The sequence below is a fragment of the Cladophialophora psammophila genome (assembly GCF_000585535.1).
Source record: "Cladophialophora psammophila CBS 110553 chromosome Unknown aczJe-supercont1.32, whole genome shotgun sequence".
Taxonomy (NCBI): domain Eukaryota; kingdom Fungi; phylum Ascomycota; class Eurotiomycetes; order Chaetothyriales; family Herpotrichiellaceae; genus Cladophialophora; species Cladophialophora psammophila.
In genome coordinates this window covers 109,269-129,933 of record NW_006912953.1, presented here as the reverse complement: position 1 = coordinate 129,933, position 20,665 = coordinate 109,269, and the positions used below count along the sequence as shown (strand labels likewise).

Sequence of the window (20,665 nt, the reverse complement as noted above, 5' to 3'; positions counted from 1 at the left end):
CTCGCTATTCAATTTGAAAGGGGAGTTCATTATTTCAGGCGTCAGACTCGCGTGGTTTTTGACTTGACCCTCGAGCTTGAGTTTCAAGGGAAAAGGAAATCGTCGTATTCGGGTCTGGAGGCTGAATCGGGCTTGGGCTTCAACTGTTGCATCCAGAATGATATCGGGAGTTAGAAGTCTGACTCGATACCTACATAGCAAGCTAGCTCATCTGCACAACGCTCAGATCAGGCTTGTAGATATTATTCCCACACATACCTCTCCTTCATCCAGCTATGCATCTCTCTTCATATGTGCATCCAAATTGACCAGGACCTAGTAACCGTCTAACATTGCAAGCCAGTCCAGAGCCAATGCATCGCTACCGACGACCACGCTATGCTTGACCAACTCCTCGTCCGAGCCTCCAATGCTGCCAACACACGTCAACCCAAACAACAACCATCGCTCGCCCTTGTGAATGCTCCCTGAAAGAAATCTAACATGGCGAAATAGTGAAAGATAATTCCTAGGACCACAGCAACATGCCAGATATTGTGACTGCATCCAACATAATCGAATGATCCGGGCCACCACTTTTCAGGCACTTGACTTGCATATATGAGAGCTCCCGTAAAGTACACCATGATACTTTTCGCAACAGGGGCGTAGAAATAGAAAGTCCAAGCCGGCCCGCGGGTGTAGTTCAATTGCAGCACAGGCGCGAAGCCAACCACGACAAACGTTACAAAGAATGTCACCCGAAACCAGGCCATATCGGCTCGATTAAAGCTCTCCCGCCAAGGCAGGATCGCTCCGGCTATTCCTAACACCGTTGTCATAGTCATATAAACCGCCCTCGATATGGGTTCGCAGTAAAATGCCGTCCACTCGGTGCTGAGGATGCTCGCCGCCACCAGAAGTGAGATGCCAGTGTAGTCCACACAAGCGAACCGGTCGAACAAACGCTTGTCCGAGATACTGTTCATGGTATGCCACATTGTGGAGCAGATCATGCACTTGCAGGCTGCAGCAAAGAAACAGGCCGCTATCAGGACATCCATTTTGGTTGAGAGAGGAAATGTCGACGAGGAAGGATAGTAGTAAAAGGCGACGGTAAGAACAATTAGCAAACCGATGGTATGTGACCATATATTGACCATTTCGTTGTGCGCGTGGAACATGGTGGTGAGGCATTCGACTTGTGTCCTGTTGAACCGGTAACCTTTGAGGATATGAGGGTTATTCCTCCAGGGCGTGGGGAGATCTTCGTAGTGGATCAATCTCGTCTCGGCAGCTCGGGTCAGCGCGTGAGAAACAGATTCGGCCAGTATATCTCGTGCCCGCAGCGCTTTGTCAAGACCGTCCTCCAGCATCTCTCGAGTGGCGTTGAGTGAGTCGTCGACCTTCCTCCACCCCGAGTCAATGAATTGTTTCTTCCTTTCATGCATCCGTGACTCCAGTTCCGAGAGAAAGGACTCCATCAGGCGCATGCCTTCCTGTGCTTTGTGCTCCAGAGTTTCCCTTGACGGCATGATATCGTTGTACCGAGTCTCGAGCGTATCGACAAGGATAAGAGCACGGTGCCTCGCGGCACCCCACAGCAGTTCACCCGAAAGGGAGGGTGCGCACGAGTCCCGTACATCGCTCAGGACTTGATATGCTCGCTCCAACTGAGCATCAAAGTGTAAAAGACTGTCTTGCCGGTATCTTTCTAGCCTGTCTAACCTACTTTTCAGCTCACTTAGGAACAGATCGACTCGCACAAAGATTGCATCTGCGTTGCAGATGCTTGACTGCCGTCGTCGGGGAAGGGTATTGTAGGAATGGCGACGACCTCGGGGTAGGAGCTGTGTGCGTTCATCGTCTCTTGCAGGACTGGATTCGCGGCTGCTGGAAGAGGACTCGAAGGTGACTGTTTGTGTCGCACAGGACATTTTCTTGAGGCTAACGTCATGCGGCAGCTTGAGAAGACAGCAGGAAACGTGAAATGACAACGAGGAGAAATGAGATTAAACAGGAGGCGTTGTCGGCGTCCGGCGGCAAGCTGTTCAGTGGCGCAGTGGACGTGTCGCGTGTAGAAATAGGAGTGACATAGCAAGAGACGTACACGCTGAGGAAGCGGAAAAAGGTAGAGAACGGTAAGGAGTGACTCTCGAGGGGAAAGAATGAACACTATGACTATTTAGATATTATGCCAATGTCAAGCCTCTATGTGGGGGTTTTGGTGAGTTGGTTGAGAGGTGGCGATTGACGAGTCTCGAGGGAAGGTAGCGAGGAAATGCGGAAAGGCGCAGAACAGGCCAAGCCTGTTTGCTGCGGAATCAACTCGTCAGCTCGTGTCTCGATCAAATGACCGATCAAATGACCGGCCTGAGATACCCAAGTAGTTCTTGGGCTCTCTCGGCCTCTCTTGTTCTCTCCTCGAATTCTCACCGCAGTGGAAATCTTCACATGCAATCAACGCCTTGTCCAATTGGTGGCATCCCTCTACCATCCCCTGCCGTTCTGAATGTACACTGGCTGATTTCTGAGTGCGCAGATGCATCGACAAGTGCTTGCTTGACATGTGCTGTAACATTGCTGCTCCCCGCCTGCGTTTTCCACTTCAGTCCTTCAGGCACGATCCTCATTCATATTTTTGGATTGGTCCATCGATGAATGGACCATATTCTGCGTTGTCTGTCCCCCCCTCCAACAGCATGGAGAGAGATCAATGCTCCAGAATAATTCTAGTCGCTGAAGATGGTGTTTTCTCAACTACTCTGTACACTCCTTCTTTCGAAACCGACCTTGGATCCAGCACCGGTACATCTTAATGCGCCGTTGCCGGTTGACGATCAGCCGGCGATCCACATCCAGATTGCATATGTCGAACACACTCCCCCAGATCGTTTCCAGCTGTTCCTTCTCGAAGAAATATACCCGGGTACCGTCTCCACGAACATAGAAATTATCCTCCATCCACCTACCAGCCTTGAAGCGGACTTGTGCAAGATCTCCTCGGCCGTAATCTCTGAACAATACTTCCCCGCCCGGTTTGAGGGCCCGCTGGATATTGACCAAAGCTTGTGGCCATTGCTTGGGATTCAGTGCCGAGAATATGAAGATCATGATGACAACGTCCACACTCCCCTCATCGACACCTGGCGGCAGGGCCTCCCCTGCAACATCCCAGATTTCAGCTGCTATTACACCCTTCGAGTTTGCGTAGTCTTGTGCGTTTCTCATTGTCTCAACCGCCTTCTTGCTGAAGTCCACTGCAAAGAGCTTTAAGTCCGGATTCTCGTTCATTCTCAAGATTGGAAACGCAGTGTTTCCGGCTCCCGCACCGATTTCGAGAATTACCTTCCTACCAGCACCTTGCCTCGTAACCTCGTTCAGTACAGGAAATTCTTGGACGAGCCATTTTCGGTCTTTGAAGAATGTACTTGATTTTTGCTTGTAGAACAGGTCCCACCATTTCTCTGGGTGTTCGTTGAAACGCGCCCGGTCAAAGTCGGAGACGGGAGAAGCCCGTTGCGCCGCATATTGGGTCTCGCAGTACTCATGATGTGCTGTGTCAGGGACTACGTGATCCCATGCATTGTAGGTAAAGACATCGTCGTCCTCAGACAAAAATCGCTGTCCGAACTGAAAAGGGTCTGATTGCTTGGCATTCGTGGCAGGATCATGCGACAAGTGAGGGGGGATCATCTCTGTTGCAGGTATCCTGCCAGTGGTAGAGTCGCCATGTTGGGTCCCCAGATCGAGTGATGTGATGGTTTCTTCGAGTCCCCGATCTGGCGCCATCTCTTTGCAGGGCAGACAAGAGGCAGAAATAGTTGTCAAAGGAGGGTTGTGGTTTCGAAATATTTAATTCCCAGTGCGGAGGAATTTTCACTCCGATTGGCTGGACGGTTTCACGCTTTGCTCCTCCAAACAACGTCAACTCCGCTCGATTTTGGTCTCCTTCACACCATCCGTCTTGATTTTCACTGATAGAGCAAGCAAGCAAGCGCAGCTGTCAGGATGGCCATTGACGATCTCATAACAGATCCAGCCCTGCAGCCACTACTGCAAACCTCCCATGCGACTCTGGCGCAGACACTTTCTGTCTTGTCATGGCTGGAAGAACATGCCACGACAACCCCTACACTAGAGCAGAAACTTGAGCTGGCACAACAGCACAAGATCCTGAACGCATACCTGGCCAAACTACGAGGCCAACATCGACAGGCGGCCTTTGGAGCTCGAGCAACCAAGCAGGAGACGGCAGAGGCAAGGCAGGAAGTTGATCGGCTACTCTTACAGCTACAGAATTTGTACTATGAACAGAGACACCTGTTGGGCGAGATTGGAGCCTGCGAAGCGTACGACCATCTCTACATGCACCTCCCACTCCATCCTTTGGACGAATACATCGCAACATTCCCCGATCAGGCAGAATTACCAGAGGAGGAGTTGATGCCGTTGAGAATCGAATATGAAAAACAAGAGCGAGAGAAGATGGAGCAAAAGAGATTGGAGCTGGTTAAGATCAAGGATGCGTTGGTCAAAGAGAACACCAGGAAGAAAGACGAGCTGAAGAAGATGGATGAGAAACTCGAGGTAATGATCGATGGACTCAAGCCCTTGGAGGAAGCGCTGCAGAAAGATCTGTGAAGGATGTTGAATCCCTCCAACTGTCGCCAGTGACACACCCATCATCCTCAGGGCTTCTAACTCCCGACAATAGCGGCTTGTTTCATCTGTTGCTGAAGGCCCATACGGGCTTCGTCGGCAAGCTCAGCACTTTTCGCCAGCGCCATGTGTGCTTCCATCTGGACTTGCCAGCCCCAATGTCTGCCGAACTAGCGGGTGACCAAGGACACTATACAATACTTGCAAATGCAACTAGAGCTCGCGGCTAGGAAGCTGTTAACACACACTGCTTTCATCAAACTGCATGCGAACTGTGCCACACAGTTCTCAACTCGGCAGACGGGAATAAAAAGTCTGCAAGATTAGCAAGGCTACCGGCCTAGTCATGACGAATACAATCCAAAATGCGGCCGGAACCACCATTTAACCCCTCCAGGAATCATCACTGTCAGCCGCCAGGTCTACAATGAATGTCTTGAATCTCTTCATAGCGTCGCCGAGCTCAGGGGACCCTTATCGTCTATTCCGTACATAGGCGTTCAGCAAACTCGACGTGCGCAAGATCTCCTGTGGCTTCATGCCATGTAATATGCGGCCATCCCGTGGACAACAAGCGACGAGGACTTGTGAGATCCGACAAGGTCTACGGGCCATCTTCAGTACCTGGGCGGTATAGAGTGAGCGGTGGAACTCGAGTGGCTGGCGGCACCATGCTCTATTCTACTCAGTATGTCTTCGCTGGGATACACATTCGACTGGAACTAGTCCATAGTGCGCTCGGGCTGTGCGAAGGCCAAATAAAGTGCATCGCAGGGAGCCCACCAGCCTAAATCACATCACCGAACCTCTTTTCCTATCTCTCCCTGGTGCTAAGCAAGACATTGGAGGGTCGTATCAACAATGATTAGTTGAGGAAAGGCCGAATCCCGTGGATGCCGTCTTTTCAATTCCAATATGTGATCGAGACATTCAAGGGTTGCCAATAGAGGCAACTAACGTGAACACGAGCGCTTTCATCAATTACATCCTTTCTTCATCGAGTCTGAGGATAGATGAGAAGGCGATGCCAACTCAACATGAATCCGACTAGATGTTAGATATGCTTATAGCACATTGTACCCACAGAATAGACGGACCACACGTCTGGAAAACCTGTAAAGTATTAAGAAGTCCACGGACAATTCAGAAGCCAGGTACGGTACTGTACTTCCCACCTTCCAGTGAATCCCCATGATCCTAGGTAGCCCGCGTTAGATGAAGTGGGATCCGTGGTAACGCATTCTCCGAGCAGCGAGGAGTGTTCGGTGGGTGTCATTTTGTGTCGGTGCACTGTTTGCTGTATTATTACTTGAATTGTATGGTTGCCTTTCCCCCCTTTTGGAGCAAAGGTTACAGACAGCCATAGCAGATTGAATGGCCAGGCAGGTTAGGAAGGATTGGTGAGAATTGCTGTACTGGGTATGTGAGACCTTTCGGTCCCGAAAAAAACACGAAAGTGGCCATCTCCCTGTTGCACTTGGTAATGTCGCGGAGGTCATCTTCTGTCGACTTTCCTATCTCTCGCGTCCGTACAATTACATACCTCTAGATAACGAAGGTACATAGTTGTGCGCAACACAACCTGGCAAACGAGTTGCCAGAAGAAACTTCTCTCGGTTCTTCCGGCGGCTCAAGGCGTGGACGTGGCGCGCTAAACGCTTCCCCGAAACGAAGTAAATATCTTCTTGCTCGGCGATGATCCACATGGCTTCAGCTGCGACAACTCAGCTTTCTCATCCTTCATGGGTTCAGATTTAGCCTGCTATAGGCGGCAGTTGTGGTTACCACGGTCTCGACGCCGTATGCAGCTCCTCCTTGCACAGCGTGAGTAAAGCACAGTAAATTAAGATGAGGTTCCCTCAGCCAATGCAGTCGCTCTGGACCCCTTCGCTTGCGTGACATGCAGAAGAGGATTGTCCAGGGTCTTGCTGGCAGTGAAGACCAAGAGCGTTACAGTAAGGATACTAGCGTTTTCCTCCATTCAGCACGTTGATCATAGTTGGTGGATGCCAGTGGACAGTCAGGACTTGTGCTTCGAGCCCCTGCGGCCTCGATTGCGACAGATGGCTTACCTGCGCACTGCTTTCCTCTCTTTACAATCCCAGAAACATGCTTGTCGGTCATCGTTGCGCAGTCGCTGTTTGCATCCTACAATCGGCCTTGGTTGCTGTCGCGGACTTTGCATTTACTACTGTGCCTGGCGAGGTTTTTCTGGGGGCAACCTACAAAGTCGCCTGGAATGGTACAGATGGCCAATACGTATGTGCAAATCATCCACGTTCTCAATCAAGAAGAGAAGCTTTCTGACGCAACAGAAACTCTAGGTTGAACTAAGATTAATGCGAAGCCCTACAGATGAATCATACTTCCCATTTATCTACGGAGGTGAGCAACCCCATCATCTGACAGTGCGCCCGTTCATTCTGGAGCATAGGATATGATGATGAGGTTTTCTGGACTGCATCGTCTTCGTACGAGCTTGAACCTGATAATACATACATCTTTGCTCTTTCAATTTATTACGCCGAAGTCCAAAATTTCTATACCTCTCCCTTTGTGGTTCAAAGCAGCAGCGCTTCCTCTACCACGTCGCCGTTGGAAACTAGTAAAACTGGTCCGCCGGTAACTGCAGACCCATCGACAGCCACCACATCCAGCCGTCCGGCATCAGCGGTGGCCTCTCCACCCCTGAGCATTCCGCTTTCTCTTACCACGACTGAGAAACACTCTGGAACTGCCAGTCCAACAGCCACTCCCCAAGCGGGCAAAGATACGTTAAGTTCAGGCGCAATTGCAGGAATAGCTATTGGTTCCTTTGGAGCGCTAGCTGTCGCTGCCCTCGTGGTGGTACTTCTGCATGGACAGAAACAATCAAGGAGGGCGAGAGGAGACGAGCAAGCCGGACAGTCCGCCGCCGTGACGGTGATGCACGCCAGTGCTGAGAAATGCCGTCCGATCAACTTCTTGGACGGCCGGCCAGTGTCTTACGAGCTTGCAGCCGATTCAACAGTATATAGACTGCAATAGAACTGGGGATCAATGGGTCTGTTTGATGGGAAACCGACCTTGCTACCAGGTCTAGAGTTGTGAGTCTATTTCTCAATTCCACGACGGTGAATAAATGTACATGTACAAAGAATATCAATTAATAATTCAATCATCATCAGCTAGCGTTGATAAGATAATTGTCTGATACATATCAAGGGCTAAGCTCTTGATATTTTTGCTTCGCATACTAACTTATCGTATCTTGTCTGGTGAAATGGGTCAGAACCATTCTTGTGGGAAGGGGGAAGGGAGAAGGTAGCCAGTGAGAAAGAGGTACGTATTTGCACATAGCGTTGTCGAAGAGCAACTCGCGCGTGGTGGAGAATGCACAGTGAGTGACGGATTGAACATGTACTCGGTCATGTGGAATTGGTGTGTGCAAGGTGAGCACAAGGCTGAGTTTGCGGTTGAATCTGCACAAAGTGCCAGGCAGGCGGGTTTGTGGCTTGGCGGACAGCCCACCAGCCTGATGCTTCTTGCTTTCTGCCTTCTTTTCCGAGTCTCACCTCCCCGCCTCCACCGAGCAACTCACAACTCAGCCAACCTTCAATGTCAGATTTCATATGACTCGTGGGTTGCGTTTCCAGGCCAGTCACGAAAGAACAGAACCATGGCCATTCTTGCCTCTTTATTTACCTGCTGCTCTTCCAGTGACCGCCCAAGTAAACTTGACGCTCATACCCGCCATGCCCGCATCATCGCTGTCACAAATGGCCAACCCGATCGCTACCGATGTCCTCCTTCACAGGCCCAGAGTTATCCTCGCGACAACCCTCCAGAGTACAAAGACCTATTCCGATGTCCCCGAACAGCCGTAGACGAGAAGTCTCTTCCTGTAGACTTTCAATTGACCGTTGAAGACGAAGAGGACTCACCGCCGCCAGCATCACCTCGTTCTTCCGTCATCTCAATCCCCTCGACCCGGCTCACGGACCTCACTACAGCACGGACTGGCGACACAACGCATCAAAGCCGAAGAGAAAGCCTAGAACATGTGTGGACTCGAACAAGTCTCCCAGCCTACTCAGAGAGGAGTCCAAGTCCAGCCACCTTACCCGGCACAGTGAGAAATGATGATAGAGATGCAGTCTGGCAGCATCCGGTCATGGCGAGTAACTGGCTTGAAGTGTTGCGACAAGGGACGCAGGTTGTGCAAAGCAGGAACAACAGATGATACAGTGAAAATAGGACATGCGTCCAGGTTCCCGATAACACAATCCGTTGTCAGTCAATGACGTCTCGAACTGTCGCCTCGAAAGACAATTGTGGACTTTTACGAACATATCAAAATGTCGCAACCATGTCCGGGACCATACTTCTGCATCAGGCCTCCTTGGGGCATTGAGCCTTCGGACAAGCCTCCGAAACCCGAACCAAACCCACACCGGCCGTGGTTACAGCGTCTAAGTGGTCGCTCTCCTAGACGTCCTGGACTTTCTACAAATGTTTTCGATAGTTGCACTTTCCACCCGAGCCTGTCGTTAGTCAGGATCATTTGGCACATATTACGGCTACCTTTCTCACTCCAACACGGGGTTTTTGGAACTTTTCCCCAGGGGCCGGCCACATACTCTCTCTATGACCTCTTTCCTCAGCCTTATCGATCGAAGGCTGCATCTTGTTTTCATGTTGCTCCCGCAAACGCGTCGAGAGTCGTTGTGTCTAAATGAAGACTCTGAAGTTTACTCTATAAATATTGATTGATGAGATAAGACGTCTACCTCTCAACCTTACTACTATCCCGGCGGTTTTTTTCGACACAAGCGGAAGAAGAGAGGCCTTATCTCTTGCAAAGATACTCATTGCGGCGAAGGATGACGTGGCTGACATACTCAAACCCTTGTCGCCAACATTGAAAGATTGGTACATCGCTGTGGACGAGGGCGCAGTGTCAGAATCATTCCTGAAAAGTCTCTTGGATCTGGCGTCGCTCCCGACCACGTAAATCTCATGAATTCAAGGCCAGAGACGCCAACACACATCGTACTGCGGGAAGAGTCGGGTCACCAGCTCTTCACAGCCACGGAAACCGTGTAGAATCTAGTGCGGCTCCTGCACAAGCTATCTCAACTTAGCCACTAGTACTCGCCTTGCGCTTGAGATGTGGAACGCATCTCTCGGACACAGCGGTAACAGATCAAACCGCCGCGATTTCTAGGTGCCCTGTCGCCAGTGTCAGATCCATGCGCCGTCGATGATCAAGACGAGCACCAGTGTCACCGAGGAGAAGGATCCGTCTCAACAGGATGTGCAAGAGGTGCAAAGCTGTTTCAGCACTCGCGACCACATTTTGTGAGACGACACGCAATTCGCAAGACCAGTGCAACTTCAGGATATGGCCGACCGCGGAGACAAGGAATATTGTGCAGCTAATTAGCCATATATCACACCTGAAAAGGAGGGGACCCTTTTAAGCATGGTCACCGTTGTTGTATATAGAAGATATATCTGCCTTGAAGGTCAAACGTCGGGATAGTGAACACTACATTGTATATATCGACTTTGAAACATCCACAGCCTACAGGGTATTGCACCCACGACACATTTCGCCCCACGAGATTCAATGCCGCCATACCTGACATATACAGTCCAAGAAGGCAGCGACTGGGCAAGGCCCGACTATCGGGGAAGCTGATCGGGAGAGTGCAAGAATGACGCAGGGGCGCCTGATCGTCCCTGTTTCCCGAGGCATGGATGGCAGAACCGGCGGAGCGGCACCAGGCGACGCAGCTAGTTTGAACAAAACGGCAACCCGACGATCCAATGAGGAAGAAGCGCACACTCACCGTCGCCATAAAAATCCCACCCGAAAGTGCCTTTCGCGGGGTGAGAACGATCGACATTGTGGTTGATCTTTGGTTGCGCTTTTCAGCCGTTTTACCCTCTCTCAAAATGTGGGGTGAAACTTCAAATAACGTCGTCCGCAAACTCCTTGCCGACTGCGTCAATGCTAATACGCATAAATGGGTCAGTGATGGTCGGTTATCAAGCGAGCGCGTGCCGGACGAATTTAGCATATCCTACGAGGCGAAAGCTGGAGGCATTCTTTGCTCCGGATCGAAGATCTTCCTACCAGTATGGTATCCAACTCCAGTGCCTCGTCGAGCCCGTTTTCGTCTGCAGCCGAAGGCATAACTGGAGGATACACGGGTGGCAGCCTCACGATCAAAGTCATGATCGCATTCTTCCTCGGTCTGGCAATGTACAACGCTGTTGAGTTGCAGGTTCTCATATTCGGTACATTCAAGAGGTTCCGGGGCTTGTACTTCTGGAGCTTGCTCATATCCAGCATGGGCATTTTCCCCTATTGCATAGGATTCCTTTTCAAATACTTTTCGATTCTCACGAACGCAAAATGGTTCTCCCTGCTGCTCTTGAGCGTGGGCTGGTATCCGTTGATTACAGGTCAAGCAATTGTCCTCTATTCGAGACTCCACCTTTTGTTGACAGGCGAGAGAAGAGACAAGATTCTTAAGTGGACGAAATGGATGATTATTGTCGATGCGATTGTTCTGCATATACCGACGACAGTCCTGACAATTGGTTCAAACAGTGACACACATACCAAAGCCTTTGTGGACGGATACAACGTGATGGAAAAGGTCCAGATGTGCGGCTTCTTTCTCCAAGAAGTCGTTTTGTCATCGATCTACATTATCGAGGCCATTCGCATACTTCGCTCTTCGGTCCAAATGCACACCAAGAGACTCATGTATCAGCTGCTGGCGATCAACGTCTTGATTATCACCTTGGATCTGGGGTTGCTGGGTCTGGAATGTGCCTCGCTCTACATCCTCGAGACAATCACGAAACCAGCCTTTTACTCCATCAAACTCAAGCTTGAATTCGCCATTCTTGGGAAACTGGTCGATTTCGTGGGCGGAAGGAACCCACCACCTCCGTTTGCGAGAGATGAGAAGCGGAGCTCTTCCGCTTTGAATGGAGGTACCGATATATCTGAGTTTGTGGACCTGACAAAGGTCGGCACTGATGTGACGAGGACATCTCAGCCGTCGCAGCCGAAGCGAACCAGCACTTGGAGCAGGCCCGGCATTCGGGGTCAGGACTTCGATTTGGAGATCGCAAGACTGGAGCACGTGGAGACACTTCCATCAGAGGCGAGGATACCCAACGGAGACTCTGCGTCCCCGAGGTATTAGAGCATCACGACCTGGAGGGGAATTAGCGGTGCGACTAAGATTCTGCGCCACAATCATTACTGTTAACAACTGGCAATACCGCGACGCAGACGCCGTCTATATTTGTCTCTACAGCATGGAGAGACAGGCTCTAGCTCGCTATTACACGTGACGTCAGAAAACAGCCATATCACGGCGGTGCAAAGTCATGGGTGGCTCGATGATCCCACAAAGCCGCGTGCGAGTCGCTTTCACCAGCCGCGAGAACTGGCAACTATCTTCGAGGCAGGTACTGGCTTCCGCCCCGGCAGCCGGAGTTCGCCAGTGAATCCTGTACTCTACCTTCTGTTGCTACTTCCCCTCTTTCACCACCTGGACACAGGTACTGAGCCGAGATCAGCTAAGGGCGTGCGAGTATAACCACGAACGACAGCCGCATTTACCCAGTGCTAGAAAGGATATTCGCAGGAGAAGGTGATCATCGACCAGGCTCAAGTGCTGCTGTTACGTACAGGACAAGTTCAACTTTTGATTGCTACATGGTTCCCGCCACCGCGGCGTCTTTTCAAGGGAGCTGAAGCCATTTCTGGTAGCATGCAATATGACTTGTCCTTCAAGTCTTCGTGAGCCAGATGCAAAGCAGTCAGCAAACCAAAAATGTCAGGCCTTACTCGACCTCCTCGCCATGAGATAATCTCGTATTGAAGCAATACTGGGCCTTCGACTGTCCTCTCCGCTTGACGGTATGAGACTTGCCAGACTCTGTCTCCGGTGGCTCATACTTGCGAAGCTCTGGCGCCGCATATTCTCATTATTCAATCGTGCTTCTTGGTCTTCCAGCTCAGTGTTGGCATATTTGTTGGCGGCGCCGCCTATTTGAAATTTCATTCCCCGATTAACCTGCCTGTTGGTCGGCAGAACACGACAATCCTGACGTGTATCTTTCGGAGAGTGGGAAGGAATTCGACACGTACCTCGTCCTGTGTGATAGCGACCCTCGATAAGCACAATGCCGGGCGCTTGCCTGTCGTACAGCAACTTTGCCATTTCCTCATCGGCCTCCCGCCTGTCTTGGAATTTACTTGCCGCAGACATGTTTCCTGATCCGCCTATTCCCGTGGAGAAACGTCGCCCTACATGGATTCGTTCATGGCCTGTGACAGTCGATTGCGATTGCGAGTCGGCGATCCAAGAGGGACGGCGGGTTTCTCTTGTTGTGGAGTTGATGATGTTGCCTGATAGCATTGGTTAGAGGTGCTGTGGCAAAACGTTGGGGCAGAATGGGATAACAGAACCTGCACCGCCGCGTCCGAAATGGACGTAGACTTGATCTTTGGGCTGGACTGTCATGATCGCGTGTGTGAGTGAGGTCCTGGGGGTCACAATGGGAGCGCAATTGGAGAGGTATCTCAATTATGCAGCGAGAGAGTGCTCCGATTCTGGACGAAGAGCATTCCCCAGCTGAGAGCGAAAGATATTGACAATGTAAAGTCTGTCCGCCCATCATATTCTGGCGCTGAATCGACAGAGATAAGGAGCATTTCCTCAGATATCGAAAGATGGCTGGAACCAATGGCAGTCTGGCCTTTGTCGGCAGGGGGACACGAAATGCTGAGGGCAGGGCCGTGTTGATGATGTCCCTGGCGGTGAAGCCAGCAGGGGCCTTGAAGACGCTAATAGGATGAAGCCGCGGACGAGACTTGTGCTTGTTCGCTTTCTACACCCAATTCGACCTGCTTGGAGGTGCCAGGGTGTGTAAGAAAGCACGCACGCCTTCAACCGCAAGACCATGCCCAGGTATCCACGCTCGCTTGAAGGAAACACTACGGAGACGCCCAGACGAGGCATTTTCTGGGGATTCTGGGCCGCTTCCCCAGATTTGTTGGCTTGATGTACTCCGCCCTCATGCATTTGCTATGTCGGTTAGCTATTGGCAAACGAGCTGTGTTAGGTGGGTTAATAGTTACAGGACTCAGTCGATTTATTGGTGGGCCCTCCCCCATGGTCTCCCCAGAAGATAAGCTCACAGGCTGGTAGGCCAAGAGCCAGTTAAGCTCGACCAAGCTTTGGAGGGGCAGTTGATAAGGACTGCGGGGTCTATTGGCGGGTTCTGGTGGGCTACTGGGCACCCAAATCTCTGGGAGAAAACCCGCGTTCTCCCTCGTGAAGTCTCTGTTCCCACCAGCCTGTGGCCCACCTGCGGCTCCCAAGGTTTACAGGGATTGACTACCACGTACCTCGTACATCTCCACCATACGCCGTTCTCCAACCTATATGAAGAATATCATTTGACCTCACGCACCACCTTGGACATTCCATCGTCGTGAGCACACCTATCGGGCCCCGTTGCATTCTTCGCGACCAACCGCTGTAGACCAGGCTGCGGCTGAATGTCCAGGTCCTGGACAAAAAGAAGGGGGCCCAGTTTCCATGTTCCGTGCGCTGAAGGAGGAAGAGGCGGTTGGGGTTGGGTGTCATGGTATGTGTCTCAGCTAGCTAGTAATAAGCCAGCCGGCCAAGGCACGCACCGAGCGCCTATCGCTTCTTCCTGTGACAATTGACACGGGCTCTGAGTTACACAACAGAACGGAACGGAACGCCAGAGACCTCGTGGGCGACCTCGTATGAGACGAGACCCAGACGGCTGGCTGGCTACATACATCAACTGCTATAGTGTGTATATATATATATATATATATACTCCGTCCATACATACAATAAGCCGTGCTACCAGGGAGAGAAAAAGAGGAGAGAGAGAGAGAGAGGAAGAGAGGAAGAGGAAAAAAGAAACACGGGACGAGGAACGAGGAACGAGAAGGGGAGGAAGAAGAGAGAAGAAAGAAGAACTGGTGCTGCGGTCCCCGTCCTTTGTTCCTCCGGATTGCGCTCGCTTCTTGGGAGCCTTTTTCCTTTTGAGCCAAGTTTCCCTCCCTTATCGGTCATTTGCGTGTGACTGCCACGCACTGCACTCCGACCTTGCCCTGCTCGTGGGTACCTGTGTACGGAGCCCGCAGAGATGGCTCACAGCAACCATTCAGCACCACAGGGTTTCTTCTCGATCATTAGAACCTACCAGCGTGGGGCTTTGACAGACCAAGGTTTCTCGCTGGTTTGACAGATATGAGGTTATGTCGGTGAAGGAAGTCGCAAGATAGACTGATGAACTGTCTTGACACCTGTTCCATAGGCTGGGACGTCGCTCGATTTCTCTCTACCTGGCGTGTCTTCTACAACCAGATTAACAAGCCGTTGTTCTACCTCAGATGGTGTTTGTGTAGTCTTCTTTGGCCTTCCTGTTATCAAACCGTCTTCAACATAGTGATCAAGAATGCGAGGATCCTCGCGTGGACAGTATCCGCGTTCTTTGGCTTTCCGAAAAATCCTCCTGGCCTGCGGTGCCGGCACCTTGATCATGTCCTCAACTTGCCGAGGCGTCCAGCCCAGAGAGAGTAATGTGAGGGTCTGCACTCGTTGTGCCTTGGAGTATCGAGTCCCGGTGTCGCCCGCGGCCTTTTCCTCGGGGACAGGCCTTTGGGTCCGTGGGTTTTGAGGTCCTCGCGGCTGCTCGCTTTCGCTTGCTCGTTCACCGACTTGCTCTGCCATATATATATATTAGAGAAACCCTTGCACAAAATCGGGTTGAGGACAGACCTTCCTGGTCCTTTGAGACACTACCTTCCTGAGAAACTGCGGTGGGCGAAGACATCGAAGGAGAGAAGAAGTAGGTAGCTCTTGTGACAGATTTGCTATCATCAATGTGCAGGAATAGGTGGGAGACTTCTTCTGTTGACATGGAAGATTATCGGTGGTGGACGAAGCTACTAGGCTACAGTAGCTCCCCCACTGGGCAAATGGGTCACACCAGCCTAGCGAGCTAGGCATGTAACTACTGTAGCCTGAGCCGACGAGCTATTGGGTACCTACATAACAAGGTGTGAAAAATCAAGGGGATCAAGGGGATTCAACCTTTGAGGCCTGCCTCCACACAGACTCTTAAAAGGTGAATACGTCCTTAGGGTCTAATTATCTCCCGCTCCACAGTAACGAGTTCGGGATCAATTCAGATGCAATCCTCCTAGTCCTGAACAAATTCACAGAAAGCCACACCATCCCTCTCAGTGTCCCCGGAAGACTTTGGAGCGTGCAACTTGTCTTCGTTGAGATCAAGGTGCCATCGACAATGTGGGTTCCTTCCTCCGCGGTGTCAATGGAATCCGCAAACTCAACTCTGCCAGCAGAGCGGTCCGAGATAGGGACTGCTCATTTGGATGTTTGACTTGGACACACAGGAAATAGGAGACACCGACATGGAGACATTCTACTGTCCAGTACCTGCCTTAACAATATGGTCCCGTCTGGGTTTCTTCCCTTTCTTCTCAGTGTTGAACCTAGGTAATTACAGTACCCCCTTTTCGTATCGGTGTCTTCCGTATACGAGCACATGCAACTTCTTTGGAGACGCAACATCAGGCACCTCCATCCGCATCTGTGTCTCCAAGATTTGGTAGCGTCCAGACGAAATACCTTTTGTGTTTGGCCTCCTTACCGAAGCCGTGGGTTCTTTACAAACCTTGACTTCCTTGCAGGATTCCCCATGGCATTGTGGGATGCTGATGAAGCGCATGAACATTAACTGCCGAGGATTCATTCTTCTCCAGGGAGACAGACACCTCTGCGCCACGCGGCAACCAGGAGGCTTTGGTTCTTCTCGTAAGCATAGTTGCATGTCCATCAGATGCTGCAACTTTCCTCCGAAAACACAGCTGTTGCCGTTGAGAGTCCCATGATGCCTTCCTGGTGGCCTACGAAGCCCATTTGCTCGTTTGTGGCCGCCTTGATTGATACGCGACTCCTACTCAAGCACAAGATAGCGGCAACCGATTCCTTCATTGCGTCTCGATACGGGCTGATCTTCGGAGTCTCACATACCAGCGTCACATCGCAATGAGTAATGGTCCCGCCGGCTCCTTTCACGAGCCGTGCCGCATGTTGCAGAAAGCGACCCGATGATACGCCTTTCCATCTCGGATCAGACGGCGGGAAATGGCTGCCAATGTCGCCAGCACCGATGGTAGCCAAAAGCGCGTTTGTCAGGGCGTGGAGGCCGACGTCGGCATCCGAGTGTCCCAATAACGACGAATTGTGCTCTATATGCACCCCACACAGCACAATCCGCCTTCCTGGCACCAGCTTATGTGTGTCATAGCCATGGCCCACGCGTACGTCGGGTTTGGTGCTTGTGCTTTCGGCTTTGAGAATCCGCTCAGCCTCTTCAAAATCTTCGTGATACGTAATTTTGAGGTTCCGGGTTTCACCTGCCACAATCCGAACCGCCATGCCCGTCCATTCGAAGAGCGATGCATCGTCAGTGAAATCGGTCACCGCGGCTCGGGTGGCCTGTTCGTGGACGTCGAGGATAACTTGTAGGGCAAATCCCTGAGGCGTTTGGGACCGGTAGAGCCTGTCACGCGGAACCGTTCTGGTAATGATGTTATTGGGCCCTGCCTGCTTGATGGTGTCCATGATGGGGATTGCCGGAATAACGCCAACCTGAGGCTCCTCGACCAGGGCCGCCTGAAGTCTCTCCAACAAAGAACGCGAGACCAGTGGACGGGCGCCGTCGTGAATGAAGACATGTGAAAGCGGTATACCAATACCGGCAATAAAGCGCAGACCTGCAAGGGCAGAGGCCTGCCGGGTGTCACCACCGATCGTATCGTATATCCTCTGGTCCCGGTTTCGAATGGCCTCTTCCAACAGTACAGCGTCGTCGGCATGGCGCACAATGACAATGGGGCAGTCAGAATTCCACGATCGAAACGTTCTCACCACGCGGGATATGACCGTCTCGCCGGCGATGCGACGGTATGGCTTTGGGCAACAAAGGTCGCCTGCTCGTATCGCTCGACCTGCAGCTAGGATGACGACGCCGAATTTTAATTCAGGCCCAGAATGTGGTTTTTCTTCTGTCTTTGGGAGAACCATGACTGGAAACAACTGTGTAATCCTGAAGTTGTGAACCATAGGAGCACAGCAGCATCATGAGCTTAGCAGATTCGCTCCGAGACCTTATGTTGTGCGGTTCTTCTCAGATCACTTGTAGAGGGGAATGGCGTGACTCTCGAAAGAGGAAAAATTCATGCGATGGCGGGAGAAATAACGCCCTGTGGCCCGACTTTTGCAGGGTCTTACGACTGGCGAGTTTCGATACGCACGCCCAAGACAATCAAGATGCTGTGACGCTGTCACAACTGTACAACTGCCAAACCAAATGTTTCTAAGGCAGTGCCTGTAATGTTCCCTTGTGTTGTGCCAGGATCTAGCCAGATCCGAAAGAGGCGGTTTCATTCAGGAGAGATCTTCTCCTTTGCAGTACTATTTTGTATGTCAACCGCCAGAATCTCTCTCAGAGACGCCACGGCCAGACCCAGATAGACAGACTAATCGATGTTGTCAGGATTGCTTGATTGGCGCCATGGCAGGACTCACTGCGGCAACCGACGCGGCCTATTACTGCTCCTCGCGCACTTGCACCTGCACTTGCACTTGCACTTGCACTTGAATATATTTTGATCCTTTTCGTCCTTTTCAGAAGATTCAATTGAGCCTTATTTCAATCGGTGCAGAGCGGTTTAGTCACGATCGCGGGTCGTTGGGATGTCGGCCTCAGATGCTCCGCCCTGCGGAACGATCATGCTGAGAGTTCCTGCCAAGCTCAACCTCCATCTCCAGGTTGGCTTGCGAAGAGAGGACGGATACCACGATATCACGACGGCATATCAAGCAGTATCCCTCTACGATATTGTGAAGATTTCTCTAACCGAGGCATCACGCGGCGTTACCATAACCGTGACAGGTGTTGACTCGGATCGAATTCCGACCGACTCGCGAAATCTGGTGGTCAGGGCAGCCCAAGCTCTCTCCAGTCACATCGGCATTGACCCAAATCTTCATTTTGAATTGATCAAGTCGATTCCTACAGGCGGTGGTCTCGGCGGTGGAAGTGCCGATGCAGCAGCTGCCTTGGTCGGAAGCAACATCCTGTGGAAGGCTGGTGCCGACGAAGACTGTCTGCTGGCTATTGCCGCACGAATTGGCGAAGATGTGCCCTTCTTTGTCAAAGGCGTCGTGGCGATCAGCACAGGACACATGCAACCACCGATGAGCTTGAAACATGGCAATCACATTTGGTACTGGGTGTTGGGGATCCTCCCGAGCGGTCTCTCAACAAAAGAGGTTTTCGAAAAGCATGACGAGGTCTCAGCGACGAGGGTATTCTGCGAAGAGACATATCGGTACAGGCGTGAACGGTGTGTAAAGACAGCTTGGGGGAGTACACCGCCTCACCTTCTTATTGCTTCACTGCTTAATGATCTTGAAGAGGCTTCGATAGAATTATTACCCAGCATCGGCAGGGCGTTATCAGCAGGTAAGAATGCCGGCGCGCTTGCGAGTCTTTTGGCGGGGAGTGGGTCTGCATGTGCGTTTCTTGCTAGAAGCGAAGACCATGCAAGAGGCTTAGTCCTGAAATTGCAGGAGATAAACATCTTTAGGCAAATAGCCTTGGTCATAGGACCTGTGGGGGGAGTGCGTGTTCTTGGTTAGATGGTCGAATACTTGGTAGATATCTGCACGGCTTTGGTGGAAGTCTGAGCAGGACCAGAACCAAGGGTTACATAGCCTATCTCGTGGCCTAGCTGGCCTGGCCAAAGGCGCGGCCCACTTTCTGCTTCGTTTAGTCCTCTCTCCCTCTTCGTTCGCAATTCCAACTTTCGCTACTTTGGACGATGGGCAACGACCTTGATCTCTCGCTGGCCGGCCAAATCAGTCTCGTGTACCTAACCATAGACCCAATTATCCCGTGCTGTTCGCCAAATCCACATGTCGCGTTGCGGACATCGACCCGTTGGCTATGATCCCAAGAGCAAGGATTCGAAGCGACTCCAAGCCGCGAGCAGGCGCATCTGGCGATCGAGCTTTTCAAGTTTCATGGAACAGAGCGAGGCTGCCTTTGGGGACAGTCCTCCATCCAAGATGTACCAAAGATGCCCTTGAATGAGAAAAAATATGGTCAAAACAACGATCTACCGCTGGCCGTGGACAACGAGATGGACTGGGCGATCACCTGCGGTCCGCATAGGAGCATGGCGAGCAACGAAGGCCGTACTGAAGAATGCCTGTACTATGTCAGGTGAGCCACGAGCCGGTCGGGGATCCTCAAGGATTCAGCCAGGCGGGAAAAGGGCAGGATCTTTCGGCTCACCAATACAAGGCTTGCTGGAAGATATATATTTGGGCAGTGATAGCGGCTATTCGGGCAGCCGTGAATCATTTATACATCCACTTTGAGATCTCTGTCATTGTCTTTGTCTCTTGTGAGTCGTTTTCTGCAACTTGCAGAGACCTACAAAACGCTGCTGACAGGATAGAGCCGCTGCAATGGAGTTTCTTGCGAATTCCATCATCGTTTCCATGCCCCAATGTGACTGCTGTGGCTAGTCTCGAGTTGCTCCCTGGACATAGATTGTTTTCTATCGGCCTAGGTGAGGGAGCTTACCCTCCACGCATATCCACCCTCTGGTGAAAGGAGGGCCACAACGGCTTTTGACCGCGGTGGTAGCATGAGAGCATCAGGCCCATCAGCCACATCCGTCACTCTTTTGTCGAACAATGCTATTGTTCTCGAGTTCCTGAAGATGGCTATCCCAAGCTTTTTTCCAGGGGCCAGCGTCAAGTCAAGTGAGGGACGACACAGTATAGGCCGCTTCGTTACCTCCTGATTCTGTAAAGTGGCATGACGCACAAATACCGAGGGAGTCGCCCAATCAAGAAGGCAC

General features: G+C 51.5%; 8 protein-coding genes across 8 annotated transcripts; 3 read left to right on the top strand and 5 right to left on the bottom strand.

The window, feature by feature from the left end:
- Positions 1-425: 425 nt before the first annotated feature.
- On the bottom strand, positions 426-1,916 carry A1O5_12223 (uncharacterized protein; the record flags this gene model as incomplete). Its single annotated transcript, XM_007752792.1, has 1 exon — positions 426-1,916. The coding sequence occupies one exon, from the start codon at positions 1,914-1,916 to the stop codon at positions 426-428; it is 1,491 nt and encodes a 496-aa protein (XP_007750982.1).
- Positions 1,917-2,739: 823 nt separating this feature from the next.
- On the bottom strand, positions 2,740-3,771 carry A1O5_12222 (uncharacterized protein; the record flags this gene model as incomplete). The annotated part of the gene is made up of 1 exon (XM_007752791.1): positions 2,740-3,771. One exon carries the CDS (start codon positions 3,769-3,771, stop codon positions 2,740-2,742), a length of 1,032 nt encoding a protein of 343 aa, XP_007750981.1.
- Positions 3,772-3,990: 219 nt separating this feature from the next.
- Positions 3,991-4,623, top strand: A1O5_12221 (uncharacterized protein; the record flags this gene model as incomplete). The annotated part of the gene is made up of 1 exon (XM_007752790.1): positions 3,991-4,623. The coding sequence occupies one exon, from the start codon at positions 3,991-3,993 to the stop codon at positions 4,621-4,623; it is 633 nt and encodes a 210-aa protein (XP_007750980.1).
- Positions 4,624-10,766: 6,143 nt separating this feature from the next.
- On the top strand, positions 10,767-11,849 carry A1O5_12220 (uncharacterized protein; the record flags this gene model as incomplete). The annotated part of the gene is made up of 1 exon (XM_007752789.1): positions 10,767-11,849. One exon carries the CDS (start codon positions 10,767-10,769, stop codon positions 11,847-11,849), a length of 1,083 nt encoding a protein of 360 aa, XP_007750979.1.
- Positions 11,850-12,488: 639 nt separating this feature from the next.
- On the bottom strand, positions 12,489-13,178 carry A1O5_12219 (uncharacterized protein; the record flags this gene model as incomplete). The annotated part of the gene is made up of 3 exons (XM_007752788.1): positions 12,489-12,700; positions 12,803-13,063; positions 13,124-13,178. The coding sequence occupies 3 exons, from the start codon at positions 13,176-13,178 to the stop codon at positions 12,489-12,491; spliced, it is 528 nt and encodes a 175-aa protein (XP_007750978.1).
- A 1,776-nt stretch (positions 13,179-14,954) lies between these two features.
- Positions 14,955-15,621, bottom strand: A1O5_12218 (uncharacterized protein; the record flags this gene model as incomplete). The annotated part of the gene is made up of 2 exons (XM_007752787.1): positions 14,955-15,424; positions 15,480-15,621. The coding sequence occupies 2 exons, from the start codon at positions 15,619-15,621 to the stop codon at positions 14,955-14,957; spliced, it is 612 nt and encodes a 203-aa protein (XP_007750977.1).
- Positions 15,622-16,559: 938 nt separating this feature from the next.
- A1O5_12217 (ispDF) lies at positions 16,560-17,813 on the bottom strand (the record flags this gene model as incomplete). The annotated part of the gene is made up of 1 exon (XM_007752786.1): positions 16,560-17,813. The coding sequence occupies one exon, from the start codon at positions 17,811-17,813 to the stop codon at positions 16,560-16,562; it is 1,254 nt and encodes a 417-aa protein (XP_007750976.1).
- Positions 17,814-18,521: 708 nt separating this feature from the next.
- Positions 18,522-19,433, top strand: A1O5_12216 (4-(cytidine 5'-diphospho)-2-C-methyl-D-erythritol kinase; the record flags this gene model as incomplete). The annotated part of the gene is made up of 1 exon (XM_007752785.1): positions 18,522-19,433. The coding sequence occupies one exon, from the start codon at positions 18,522-18,524 to the stop codon at positions 19,431-19,433; it is 912 nt and encodes a 303-aa protein (XP_007750975.1).
- Between the last annotated feature and the right edge of the window lie 1,232 nt (positions 19,434-20,665).